At 34.0% G+C, this 13975-nt stretch overlaps 1 protein-coding gene across 41 annotated transcripts in view; it reads right to left on the bottom strand.

Annotated features, from left to right (window-relative positions):
• Nucleotides 1-13975, bottom strand: part of RIMS2 (regulating synaptic membrane exocytosis 2) — a 449594-nt gene that overhangs the window by 308293 nt on the left and 127326 nt on the right. For 15 of the 41 annotated variants that reach the window (XM_062490975.1, XM_062491128.1, XM_062491156.1 and 12 more), the window contains exon 1: nt 2215-2336. The exons of the other annotated variants lie outside the window; for them this stretch is intronic. In XM_062490975.1, the coding sequence (XP_062346959.1) occupies nt 2215-2336 (122 nt within the window). Of the gene's footprint in view, nt 1-2214; nt 2337-13975 lie in introns of those variants that run through there. 41 annotated transcript variants of the gene reach the window in all.

Raw genomic sequence — 13975 nt, 5'->3', positions numbered from 1 at the left:
GACTCTTACATGCTGGAGGTACATCACAGTTCTGAAGCATAAACTCTTAATCCATGAACAATTAGTTTTCAGCAAGTGCCTTATATTTATTGTGCAAAGCTTTAAGTGAAAAATCTACCTAAATTACATACCACATTCATTTAATTAAAAAAAAAGAACAGATTTTTTTTTTTTTAAATCAATAAGACAATCAAAGGACTACCCTCTGAAATAAATGTCAGTGAGATTCTTTAGTGACTAATAGATGACTTCTCTGAAGACCTTTTATCAAGATCAGATTTAAAATACAAGCAGTTATTTGGAATAGGGAATCTTTTTAATCAAAAACCTTAAAATACTTTCACCTAACTTTTGCATCAGAAGACAAAGAAAGCACGAATTATCCCTCACAGTTACTGCTGCATATTGTTTAAAAATTGCACAATGTTTTCTTGAGGCCAAAAGCATTGATACCTAGAAAAACATGGCATTGCTTATAAATACAGAAATATTCTCATCGTAAGTGAAACAGTCATTAAGAGGCTCTGCTTCCTAACCCTTTCTTGTTTGCCAGTCTTCCCAAATAAATATACTCCTAATCTAAGGCACAGCAAATAAATAAAATAATTCTGTCTTCTGATTTGATACTATATGCAGCTTTTGCCCAAGTCTCACAAGTACATGTGATAGGGCACGAAAAATAAATAAGCACCAAAAGCACATGTATTTCTGAAAAAAAAAAAAAAAAAAAAAAAAAGCATGCACCTTGATCTACAAAAAGCATGTATTCTGATCTGCAAGAGCAGATCCAGGGAATCAGGACTGGGATGGTAGCTGATTAGAACAGTTGCTAAGGGCTTTGCTGGTTGCTGCAGGCCTGAAACCATGCACTTGGAAATATGCACATTTTTACAATCACAGCTGATAATACATAAATTATTGCTCCATTTTGTAGAGCTTCAAATATTTCACAGCATACTAAAGGGATATAAGAAAAATCTCATTGAATACAGATTTCATATGTATCTAAAATTACCTTAATTCATAACAGTGATTATGATTGCTAAAACTACTGACATAATTTTACATACTTAATTCGAAATTCATAACTAAGATAACAAAACTTGACAACAGTAATATTAAATAAATATTAAAAAATTTTAAAAGGAATTATCATCAGTAAGGGAGAGAATCCTTACAACAAAATTATAACAATGTTCTGAAGCATAAAGTGCAAATATCCCTGTATTTAAGAAATAATACCCCATTTAAAAGAGATTTCTTCCACAGACAGAGAAGAAGATTAAAATACTGGATTTAGTTTCTGCCTATTACTTCCACCCTTTTTCCAGAATGTTTCCATCAGTGCACTATCTTTATGAAAAACCACAGGATTCTTTTTCTTCCTGACCTGCACTTCCACTCTCTTAGATAAAATTATTAATATTTTGATGCTTAATATTTAATAGCAATATTAAAAAGTTCTAAACATCAGCACTATAATATGTTTACTGAATAATGACACAGAAATATGGCATTATTAATTCATTTTACCCCTCCAAAATCCTAAGAAACCAATTCAAAAACTGTCTCACACCAATAAACAACAACTTCACCATATCATTTCTATTTCCCACAAAACAACAGCTATTCACAAAAGGATACTCCAGAGAGCTGACTGACCTGCTGCAAAGCATCCACTAATCAGCTATAATTTGGCCAGTTAAAGACATCACTGAAAAGCATCACACACAGGATTTAAATCTTCTAAAAATAAGGAACTGCTTCCTATTTTGCAAAAGGTATGCAGGACTACTAAATTGCATCTTCCAATAAATTATGTATGGTTAAACAGACACATCTCTGAGCATTTAATCTTTTCACTGCCATATCCACACAGAAATCATTTTCTCTGACAAATTTGTTTATGAATATTTAATATGCTTTAAGGATTACAGCTAATAATGCTACCTTCTAATGGCAGCTAATGTACTTGAAAGATACATAACCATCTTAAATATTTTATTCTATCTTTGCTGGCTTTATTTCTGCAGATGGAGCTCTCATGTAAATCCTTACATAAAACATAAAAACACTAGCAGACTCACTGCTACCATAAAAATAGTAATATCTAGGAGTGCAGTTATAAAAGTACCCCACTGAAAAGCATGCAGATCAATTGCCGTCAGCATTAAAAGAGATATGATAAAGCAAAAATATTTCATTTCTACTTACCTAGTGTTGTTCAACGTTTGTCCAAAAAGATCATTTTGCAAAATATTTGGAGGGGATGAGAAAACCCCATGAAAATGAGATAAAACAGAATTGCAGACCTGGCGCAGTGTTTCAAATTGCATTTTCTCCCCTTTCTTTCCCTTCTATTTTTCTTCACCACCTGTCTTAAAAGTCATCTATTTTGCACACACCATCAAATACAAATATGCCAATCAAGTTCCATATTTCTCCTGATCTCTGTAAAAACTGTGCCTAAATGAGCAGGGACTGATAGTTAATTGTACAGTCATTATTCTTGTAATTCAGTCGTAGAAGATTTAGTACCCGAGCGGCTTTCTCCTGACTGTAGCAAGAATTCTAAACAGCAGTAAGCTTTTTGGGCATTCCCTGCTGAAGTGTGAAGCTGAGCTGCTTTCATGTACTCTACTCATATTTCTCTAAGCCTATTAAAAACACGCAGTGAATAGATGCTGTCGTCAGGAGTTTCAGCACATCTGGCTGCCAGCAATAAAATCTCAGAAGTAAAAAAAGGAGGACAAGGCATCCTCACACTGTTACTACTGTCTAAGAGGAGGAGGATTTCTGCATCTTCCCCTCCTCCTTCCCTCCCCTGTAGAAATGACTAATATCCGTGACCATGTATGTAGAATTCTTAATTTCTTTTAATGTAAAGCCAATTCTAAAGGACAGAAAGACCACTCTAAAAATATTCTGCGCATAATAAACAACATGTAGCACTGAGACTGTAACAACAGATCTTTTGTCTCATATCTGAAAAGCTATACTGTATCTGAGATAACAGGTTTTCAGTGCAAACATTTAAATGTAGTATCAATTCATGACTGAAGCAAACAGTATACATTCTATACATAACCACTCTGTCAGGGACTGTACACGCAGCATCAAGGCAATGATTTACCACGCAAACTTGAACAGTTCCTAAAAGGAATGGCTGCATTATATGTAAGCACTGCATTTCAAAATGAAACACCTTCAGTATCTTTTAAAAGTTTATTGCACTGAATCAGCCATGATAGAACTGAGAAAAATCCATCGCTTCTTAGGGTACTCCAAACCCATCTACTTCCAGGAAAACCCACTATTTTAGGAGTCTGTGTACTGGTACACGTAAGTATCAGATATCAAAGAGAGAGAAGCAGAATCAGTCATCGAACAGAATAGAGTGACATTTTGCAACATAGTATGCTCTGTGAATACCATGAAATGGACAGAAAATAAGTATCCCTGACTAAAAAGCATTTTTTTTCTTTCAGTGCTTGTGCCAGAGGATGACATTACATAACAGTACATAAAAAATTTTATCACTGTCAAGTTAAAAAGTAACAATTAAAATATTTTCTTTATACTATCTCATTTTCTATCCACGGCTTTTAATATCTTAGCACTAATTATAAAATCTCCAAATAAACCAACATAAAATGAGGTCCATTATTAAAGCTCTTCCACAGAAAGCAATTTAAATCTCAAATGATGTGAGAATAAGCATCCTTCCAGTTTATTCAAGTGTGTTGATGTGCTCAGAAGGAAGAAGCCATCCAGGCTTCTTTGGCCAGAAGGATGGCAGCTACAACACAGATTTTAAAAGCAAAAATAAATGGGAACAAATTAATTTCCTGGCTCCTTTAAAAAAGACATATATGCAACTCCCCACTACCAGACCTATCAATTTTTTTATCATTAAATATCTGCTAATGAATCTGTTTGCAGAACTAACTTGAAACCCTAGAAAGTACTACCCAAAATAGATTTTAATACCTGTTTTTCTGTCCATAGCATACTGTGCATTATGGAAGCATTTGTATTTGAGCAATGTACTACAATTTGTTATAAAAGTAATAGGCTCTATGTCTGTCAAAGCTGGCAACGTTTGGGAACCTGAAGTAGGAACAGATGGATAGTTGTGGCTATCTTGATGTAATAAAATTTAAAAAGTAATACTTAGCAACCACCTTACCTACATTACACATAATTCATGTTTGGATTGCAAGAAAATTTGCCTTTAGATTCATTTGATCAGGAAAAAAAAAATAACCAACAACAAATTCTCTTATCTGCTCCAAGAAACAGAGTCATCTCCCAAAAGTTCAAGTCATTCTGATCAGCATAACATGCACCACTTAGTAGTTCAGAGGCAATGTTTGCCATGGAGTAGGTACAAGACCAGTATTTTATCATATATTCCAAGTACATGATCCTTTTGTTGAGTGTCTTATGAACAGGCATCACAGTCGAAATACTCCTGTAGTTGCAACCAAGTTCTGAACATTTGATATTCATCTTTCTATGTCTTCATTCTCAGATATTTAAAATGGAGGTTAGCACATGCACTCTTTTTCTTCTCTTTCTTATCTTTATTTTTAAGATTGTCCTAAAACTACTGACGAAAGATATGTATTTTATTTTTTTGTAATTTTATTTTGGAGTAAGGAATAAAGACTACTCTGCAGATACTCATGCATGTAAAGTGTTTCATAGGGGAAAAATTAAAGCAAAAGAATGCTTTTAAAGGCAAATACTTCATAACTGCTGTGAGCAGAAAATTCAGCTATAATGAAATTGGGTTTCTGCAAATACATATTTTTTCGGGCATCTGGAATTTTCATCAAAATTGAATGCACTCTCGATTTAAAATACTATTTTTTTTATTTCAAAAAAATGAATGGAACAGAATAAAACAGAATTGCCTTTCTTTCCTGATCCTTCTATCATATTCCAAGAGACCTTTAGCCAATAAATAATTGCTTCCTGCATTTATTTTGTGGCCTAGAGTAGTATTGGGGACTAATGCAGACTTCCTACTAATATCTCTTTTTAGGTACTTCCACCTTTTCCAAAATGTCATCATTCATCTGAGAAGAATCAAGGAAGTAATGAGACCTAACAAGAAGAGGCTGAAGGGAATGGAATGAAGGAGCATGAGCAGAGTAGGCTCTGCCCACTGAAGTACTCTTCCTTTGAGAACCAGAATGAAACTATCAAAAGAAGTCAGTAGAACCACACATAAAATCTATTTTCTGTACACTGATATTCTTTGAGAACAAAATGGTACAGGTACTATTTACCTTATTTCAGTACTTTTACGGATCTTCAAACGTGTCACTGTTTCTTATATTAAAAAAGTCCTGTTGGGAAGGGCAGTGATTTAGCGTAATTTCGAGGGTTCAGGAAATTATACCCTCTTCACATGAAATGTTGGAGAAGACAGGGATTAGTTTTCTACCTATTTGATACTTAACTTGAGATCTCTTTTTATGTTCCTCAGGGCTCTCACTCTATGCTCTCCAATACCTATATTAGAAGAAAAAGAGGTCCTATATGCACAGGCTTCTTGTTTTTTTAACACCCCTCATTATGTAGATGATAAGCACCAGGTAAGCCAAGCACTCCTCCAGTCCTTCTGTTTCCAGTATTTCCTATCCTTTGAGGGCCTCATTAAAATATTTTTGACAGTGATTCTTTATTATGGTATTTGGTGTATTTATATTTGCAAAAATATGTATGTACATGCTCTTGCTATTTATGGTTTAGTAATAATACATTTCATTACCACACCAATCTTATCGAGGATTTCATGGAAATGAAGACCAAGCACTTTAAAGGCATTGCAGAGAAAGGGCAAAATGAGCACTAGATAGTCTGAACAACTACCTGACACGGTTGACAGCCTATTTCAAAATGAAAAGACAAGCCTGAGAAAGCATCGTTTGATCCATTAAGCCAAACTACACTGAGGTCCAATACAGAAACCTCTCTCTGTAGCCAAACTGAATCTTAATAAAAGTCCACCAGATACAAGTTTTTAAGAAGAAAAGTTATCTAGAAAACTCCCAAATATGAGCATTTTCAATTTACATAAAATATTTATATTTCAAACAAAATATTCAACTTCCTTGAACTGATTATAGATTTCAGAAAAATAAATCTATTATACAAAAAAGTTGACAATATGTATAAATATGCTATCTCAAACATTACTTACATTCATCACTTATTATAGGCATATAAAAAAGATTTCACAGGACACTGTAGTTTAAACAAGGTAGAGTCATACAAACTTACTAAAGCTGTACATTACAGCTTATAAAACAAAGATTTTTCTGTGAGAAAAATATTATCAAGAACAATTTTGGATTCAATTTCATTCTAATCCACTGGATAGTACGTAAGTATAGTTTGATGGAAACACTGAAGAAAATTGTAGAGTTGAGTCACTTGGAGTTTGGGGATAAAAAGAGGGGTTTTTAAATGTGCACAAAGATGAATGTCTGCTGGTTTTTTTCCATCTGGATACTACATAAAAATTTTGTAATTAATAGCATATAAATACCTGTATTACACCACCATCGCTCTCCAATATGCCCTCATCAAAGCATTTAGTTAAATACTCATGATTAAAAAAATTTTACTGACATTCATTAGGAAAAGAAAGAACTTCTGAACAAATTCTTTTCAAACAGCAAAGTTAACAACAGTGGCCTTCGATATTAATGTTGTATTATTACTGTTTATAAGACTACTTCTGGGTCAGCAAACTGAAGCTCCAACGTGGAACATGATTTTAAGGGCTATTGGAAATTCCATTCAAGGACGGGCATTCCACTTCACTACTGCAAGTGAAATGCTAGCAGACTTTCTTGTGGGATAAAGCACACACCCATTTGTCTTTCAATGTTCAAAGGTTCAGTTTCACAAGAGAACTTCAGCAACTAATGCAAAATCTACAACTGTAAATTTAAACACACAATGGCAGGAGTCATAGAAGCCAGTATTCTGAATACCTATGAGAGGAAATAATAAAGAAAGGGATACTGATAAAGCCTCAAACCCAAAAGAATAAAAGTACCTAAATCCAGGCTACAGGGAAGCATCAGTCTATGTCAAAGAATTGTAAAAATGAATCTTCTCGTTCTGCTGGCGCCTCAGCAGTCATTCAAAATGCACCATTCCTCTTCTTACAGGTAGTTGGGCAGCTGCAACAGTGTTAGGAAGCATGGAAAACTGAGTCCCAGGTTTCTCTGTTGGATTCCTAAAATATGCCCACAAAGTTCTTATCAACATCCCCCTGGTTATTCCTAAGGGAATTTGTCTTTGCTGTTGATTCTGTTCTCTCTCCCGTAAAATAATTAATTATTGAAAGAACTATTTAATTCACTGACTTAAACATTAACCAAGAATTGGAAAGGTGATACTGATTTTAATCCTTGGTAGTCAGGTCATCGATCTACAATGGAAGATACTGAAATTCAAGCTAAGAGACCAAACCTCATTACAGAAAATATCCACTACCAAACGATAGTAAGTAAAAGAAAGTAAATTCATACTCATCTTACACCATAAAATATTGTGTTTTTTTTATTTGTGTGTTATTCGCAGTATCTTCCCTTTTTTTTTTTTTGTTTCTTTTTAAGGCATTATATTTATTTAATTCTTTTCAGTGTCCTTCTTCATATTCCTCCCATGTAGCCATTTAAATTAATCTATACTCTTTCTTTAGTACAAGTTACACTGTTCAGGCCGATAGAAATCTGGGCAGTTTGTTTATCTCTTTTGTCCTCCATATTGCCATCTATCATCATAACTAATATGCTTGAGGAGACTGAATAATTTCACAGAGCATAAGTATTTATACAGTTACTCCAGCAATCTCTGTGAAAGTCTGCAACATCACAGGAGGAGAAAGACATAAGTCAGTGTGCACAGAAGAGTGAGTAGAACTGAGAGCCATTAATTAATTGACTTTCACAGCAGAAAGACAGTCAGCAAATAGCCACAACACTACCATTTGAATTTTGACAAAATTATCAAAAGTGATAGAAAAAAATGCTTAAGTTATTGTGATCCTCCACCACACCACAGAAGAATTAGGATAGAAAAACATGAGGTACCATTATAGGCTGTACTGATACTGGAGCTCACGGAACAGCCTCCCAGGTGTATTTAACTCCCTCTTCTTCATTTTCCATCAGACTTGCTGTTAGTGGCATCCCATGCACAAAGAGCTCACAAAAGTTTATCTCCTGTTCCACCAGCAGTAATACCAAACAATGAAATAATAATAATTTATCCTTAGAATAACCTCCAAAAAACAGTTATCACAAACCTTGCAAGCATATTCTCTATTAAATACATTAGGATTTGAAACTGAAGTGATGTGATTGAATTTGCAGGTAAGAATATTATCACTGGTCCACCCCAAGCCCTTGTCTTACTTTCTGTGTAGGACACTAGAACTTTACTTTTCGAAAGTCTGTTGAAATATATTCCTTGCAGCATCAAGTGTTTAAGTCGCCTAATTCCAGTGAAATCAGGGATAAGAGTGCATGCCAACAGTTTTTGGATTAAGGCCCAAAAGCACAGTTCAACTCTATGTCTCTAGCACATTCCCAAATATTGGAACTACTCTAGTGCCAGTGGAAGCAGCTTGTGCACAGTTCCTCAGTCACAAACTCGCCCAGCAAGTACAACAATACTCAAAGTGGTAGAGGATGCTCTCGTTAACCTACTTACCTTGAGGATAAAATAAACTGTCAGTTTACCTTTAGCACCTTGACAAGTATCTGGATATTCCCATCTCCGAAAATTCTCAGTACTTATGTCTTCAACACACAGGGAAAAAAGGTAAGAAGCTGTGTCTGCTTTTTAATAAAAGACAAAACTAACCTTGACATCTATAGATTCTCAATGAAGTTAAGGAGGACAAAGTACATCAGCCCAAAAAGACACCTCTTAATGGGAAATTCCAGACCAGCTTTGGACTTCCTAAGTAGGAAAGTACCGACTATCCTTAATTAGATGGGATGAGTTCTGTGAGGACACAAAGTAACTCATTCCCTGCATCTCATCATGGTCCAAGCAAATGAAAGAAATAATCATGATCCACTAATCAGGATGGTTTTAAAACTTCCTAAAAAGTAGCAAGCAAGTTAAATATGGTATTTTGCCTGCATACATACTACTTGGAAAGAATATATTCTACAAATAAAATATTTGGAAGCTGAGATTTTATAATTTTTATCAGTTTCTTTTTAATGAAATTCAAAATCTATGAAATGAAAAAAATAAAGACTTGTAAAAGTTACATGTCAGATGACTTACAATAAATACTTTTACTGATAAAATAACTCTACATTTTTTAAAACTCAGATAACACACACAATGGTAGGTCTAACTTTGTTCCTTACACAGATACTAGGAAATGTGCCATATGTTCACTTGAGAAATCCTACTGTTAGGGCTGGTATGGACATATATAAAAACTGGCACTGACCACACACAAATAGAGCATTTGAGGATGAGTAAGACAGGAAAAAAACAAACAGTTTAGACAAAGGATATAAGAAAATTATAATTTGAAAACCTTTGGTTATTTATTATGTTAGACCATACCATAACAGTATTAATTCTTGAAATGAATAAGTAAGTATGCCTCACCACTGGGTATACCTCCCAGTATGATTATTTTTAAGATATCTTCAACATTAATAACTTTGACTTATATTTTAATTTCCTTAGCTCAGTATAGATTATGGCTTCTCAAACCTCTCTGTGGAATTCCCTTTAGCTGAAAGGCAATACTGGAAATTTTATTTAAATATGACAAGGCATGGAATAGTTGCAAATAATTACATCAAATTTATAATTTTAATCATTTTTCTTATCTTTTTCCTTCCGAATATTACACAATATATACAACCTGCTTGGTCTGCAATAAAATTTCAGTGCCTTGTTCTACCTCACTTGCCAGTTCTGTGATTTTCTAAGTATTCCTTACTTAGGGAAGTCTATGCTTAAAAATGAAGATGTTACTGATTTTAGGCAAATTCAGAGCTTTAGAATTAGACACAATTTAGATTGTTTGACCTTAACAACAAAGACACCCAGATTCATCCCACCTAAATGTAGATGACTAACGAGTGCAGTTTGGAAAGCCAGCCACCTTTTTCTTCCTGTATAATTAATAGAAAGGAAGAGGAACATGTAGAAGGGAAAAAAAGCCATGTGACCCTAAATTGCATGAGCTCCCAAAAATAGATTTAAGAAGTGTTCTTATGCTTGTCTAATTACTTTATTTAGGAGGTAGGAATATAAATCTGTGGTCTCATTTGTATTGCTAGATCTGAGAACACTTTCCAGTTCCTGCCTTAGCTGTGTTCTGAAAAATATCTGAAAAATATCCAGATGTGTGCATTCTCTCCCTTTTTCCAACTCATGCATTTTCCCCACATATAAGACAGGTATTTTAGAGATCTTCCCAGTTTCTAGCAAAACTCCTATTGATAGCAGATGTCACATATAAAAAAGAAGCTTTCAAATCCAGGGATATGGGGTTTCTAAACCACTATCCTGACCTAACGCATAATTTATATAAAGAGCTACTGAGGCAGAAATTGCATTTAGCAAACAAGAAAACCAACATATTTAATAAATGTGCAAATCTCTTCTTCAATCTGCAAGAGCATGATTCTATTTTGCACTAAAATAATTCATAAATGCTACTATTTTTTTTTTTTCATTTCTGCAGGGCTGGCCAGCTTCCTACAGGAGAAATACATCCTCACAAAATAAATTTCTTGAAACTCTGGGTCAAATGACAGTCCCATAATTTGTTCTCTGCTTTCCTAGAGTTCTGATAGTTTACTGAAATAGCTAGGCATCCTAACCTTTTAGTATAAATATATACATTTTTCCATGTACATACATGTAGTATACAATAAATAATATTTCCAGAAGTATTAAAGGAGTACTATTAAGGTGGAATAATCAGAGTTAGAAAAGATCTAAGTGAGACCTCATTCCCCTGACTAAAGGAGTAGCTCCTTTATCCAACAGGAAAATCAAAATTTCCATACACTGGTTGAAGAAGCAGAGAAGTACACGTAATATACAAAGATACAAAAGACTCAATATTCAGTAGATGCTCCACCTTGGAGAACATGTGATTTATAAAAGTATATTTTAACCAATTTTACCTTCAGCTGACTTACAATCAATTGATATTTCCTTGCACCTCATTATAGTACATGAATCCTGCTTTATGCCTCATTTGCAGTTCTGGATGGTTCACCAATGAGATGTGCCTACTACATGAGAACTGCTGGCCTAGAACAGAGATTTGATTGATTTTTGAAACACTGCACTGAAAACTTTATCTGCTACAAAAGAGTTTTCTGTTCTTCATTTTCATAAAAAGTGATCATTTTTCACCTTTCAAAAACAAAAAAGGTGATTTAAAATGCTACTAAGAAAGTATTTTGCATGATTAATAAAGTAAAATACTAATAATAGAACCTGAAAATACACTCACTAACAGCATGCAGATACCATTTCAGGATGAGGTATTCTAGGTGCAAGTTAATTTCTTCAGTGCTTACAGGCAGTTTGTACTTATATCCCCTATTCTCCAAGTTATAGAAATTTAAGCAGTCAGAAAAAAATAAATCCAACAACAGTCCAACAGTGATTACCAGCTATGTAAATGTTCCCAAAGCAGAAATAATTCCAATATATGCACTCAGATTAAGAAATAATATTTTCTTCATGAAAGACAGTTACCACAGCTATGATACATTTACACAAGCACTTCTATGGTGAGCAGACTGATCATAAACTTCCTCGCTACATAAAGAAAATAACAACTACATTTATCTTGAAATCCACGGTGGTTATACATTGCACAAACTGGCACTCATTCAAAATAAATTTGGGAGTCTAATTAATGTTAGAATTTTTTTTTTTCTCTTGGAAATTATCTTGAGATTAATTGCCATATCTCTACTTTCACATGACTGATTTGGTCCCTAAATGTCCAAACTTGTGCTGGGTGTCAATGTGTCCAGGTGATCTGTGATGGAAACAAAGACCAATATACATGCAAAGTAAAAGGTAGATCATTGTCCAAATAACAGTAAGATTAAAATCAGTCTTTTCATTTAGTTTAACAGAAGCTATGACAACACATCTATGCACTGGATTGTTTATTAATCTTTGCTGTTCGGTCCACCGCTTAAAAACTTGAGCCTTCCATATCTCGGGGATGAGTTCAAAGAGACTAATTTATCTTCCTTTCATGTCATTATGAGATTTATGGTCTCCTGGGTTGCTCCTATATTCAGCTGATTGGAATACCAGAAGAATATTTTCCTGATGATCACACACTTCTGAAATTTATTTCCTTTGATGGTGTCATGGAGCCTGGATTTTATAAGCATTAATGCTGTGTAAATATTGTACTTTGGAAAGCTTTCCATTTAATGTAGGAGTTCTATTTTACTGGAATAAAGGCATTATTGGCCACTTGGGAAAAGAGTTAAGGTTAATTTCATAATTTATTGTTGTAACTGTAAGGCTTCATGATACTTGGTAACACACCACAGAATGGATTTTTAAATAAATCTAATTTTCAGGCTGAAAAAAGTGCTTCTTAAAGAAGTACCTATATGCCACACAGAGAGTGAAATTTCAAATCCTTGTCTTCAGCAAAATCTCCTGGTTTGGTTAGCTTCACCAGAGTTAACCCCAAAAACAACTGACAGCTTTTGGGAATATCTACCAAAAGAATATAAACATTCATATATATGGTCTTAATTACCTGAAGGAGAAGCAAAGAAGTAAAGTTGGAGAAAATTATCCAGATCTATGTTAGGGCATCAGTCATTACTGCAATGCAGTTTATCACCACCCAAAATAATTTTCTGAGAAGTTGAGACACTATTAGTACTGCACTTAATATCCAAAGCTCAAGAGTTTGAGTCCCATTGACAAAATATTCCTATCTTTTCCATTATTTAAGTGACCTATCTTCCTCTTTTCCTTCTTGCTCTGGTTCTTAGGGTCTTTATAATAGACATTCTAATTTTGGAAAGAGTGTCTACATTAAAAAATCTGCTGAGTAGAAATTAAATCATACTTTACTTCAATTTTACTTTATTCAGAATATCAAATTTCTTGCTTCAAATATTGATATATATATATTTTATAAATGAAAGTCAATTCTTCAGTCTTTATTGTATGTACTTGAAACACAAGAAGCACCCAAAAATACATTGTTTTATAAGAAATGCATAGCCAGGTTAAATCTGGCTTCTTTCAAGAATATATTTTGTTCTAGACCCTGTTAATAAATGGTACAGGAAGATTAACCACTACATGTCCATTTTAGGCATAAAATGCAATTATCTCATCCTAGTGAGGAGGTGGAATTACTGAACTAAACTTTGAGTTATCAAATTTCTTATATTCAAGGGTAGAGATTGTTGAACTAATTGTGAGTCCTCTTCCAACTTAAATATTTTTCACAGTTCTAACTGCAGCACAAAGATGCAACTGAAGCAGGTTATTTTTTGAAAGCCCAGCACCTCATGCCAGAGTCAAAAAGATTCAATTAAAATTAATCTACCTCTTCCAAAAAAATCGGGTTTGTTCACTGATTTGGAACATTAGAATGCAATGTCCTTACCAATTTATTTGGCATTATAAATAAAATCAGAAGTTTTTTACTTTAAACCCCTTGGCCTTGCTAGGTATTTTTAAAATTTCTTTGCGCAATCATCAAGAACTCATTTAAAGTCCAGCATTTTCACAAAGCCATTACAAATGTAACCTCTAGCCTCTAAAAGGTATTTCTTTCTATCACCTTACTGTAAGATCTCTTGTCCTTGCCATTTTCTTTTTACAAAGAAAATGGGGTTTCTGCAGCAAAGTTCATGGTTCATCCTATTACAAGCTGCATAATAGAAACTTG

The sequence above is a fragment of the Cinclus cinclus genome, chromosome 1, assembly GCF_963662255.1.
Source record: "Cinclus cinclus chromosome 1, bCinCin1.1, whole genome shotgun sequence".
Lineage (NCBI taxonomy): Eukaryota > Metazoa > Chordata > Aves > Passeriformes > Cinclidae > Cinclus > Cinclus cinclus.
Note: the sequence above shows the minus strand (reverse complement) of the source record. Positions and strands in the feature narration are given on the sequence as shown.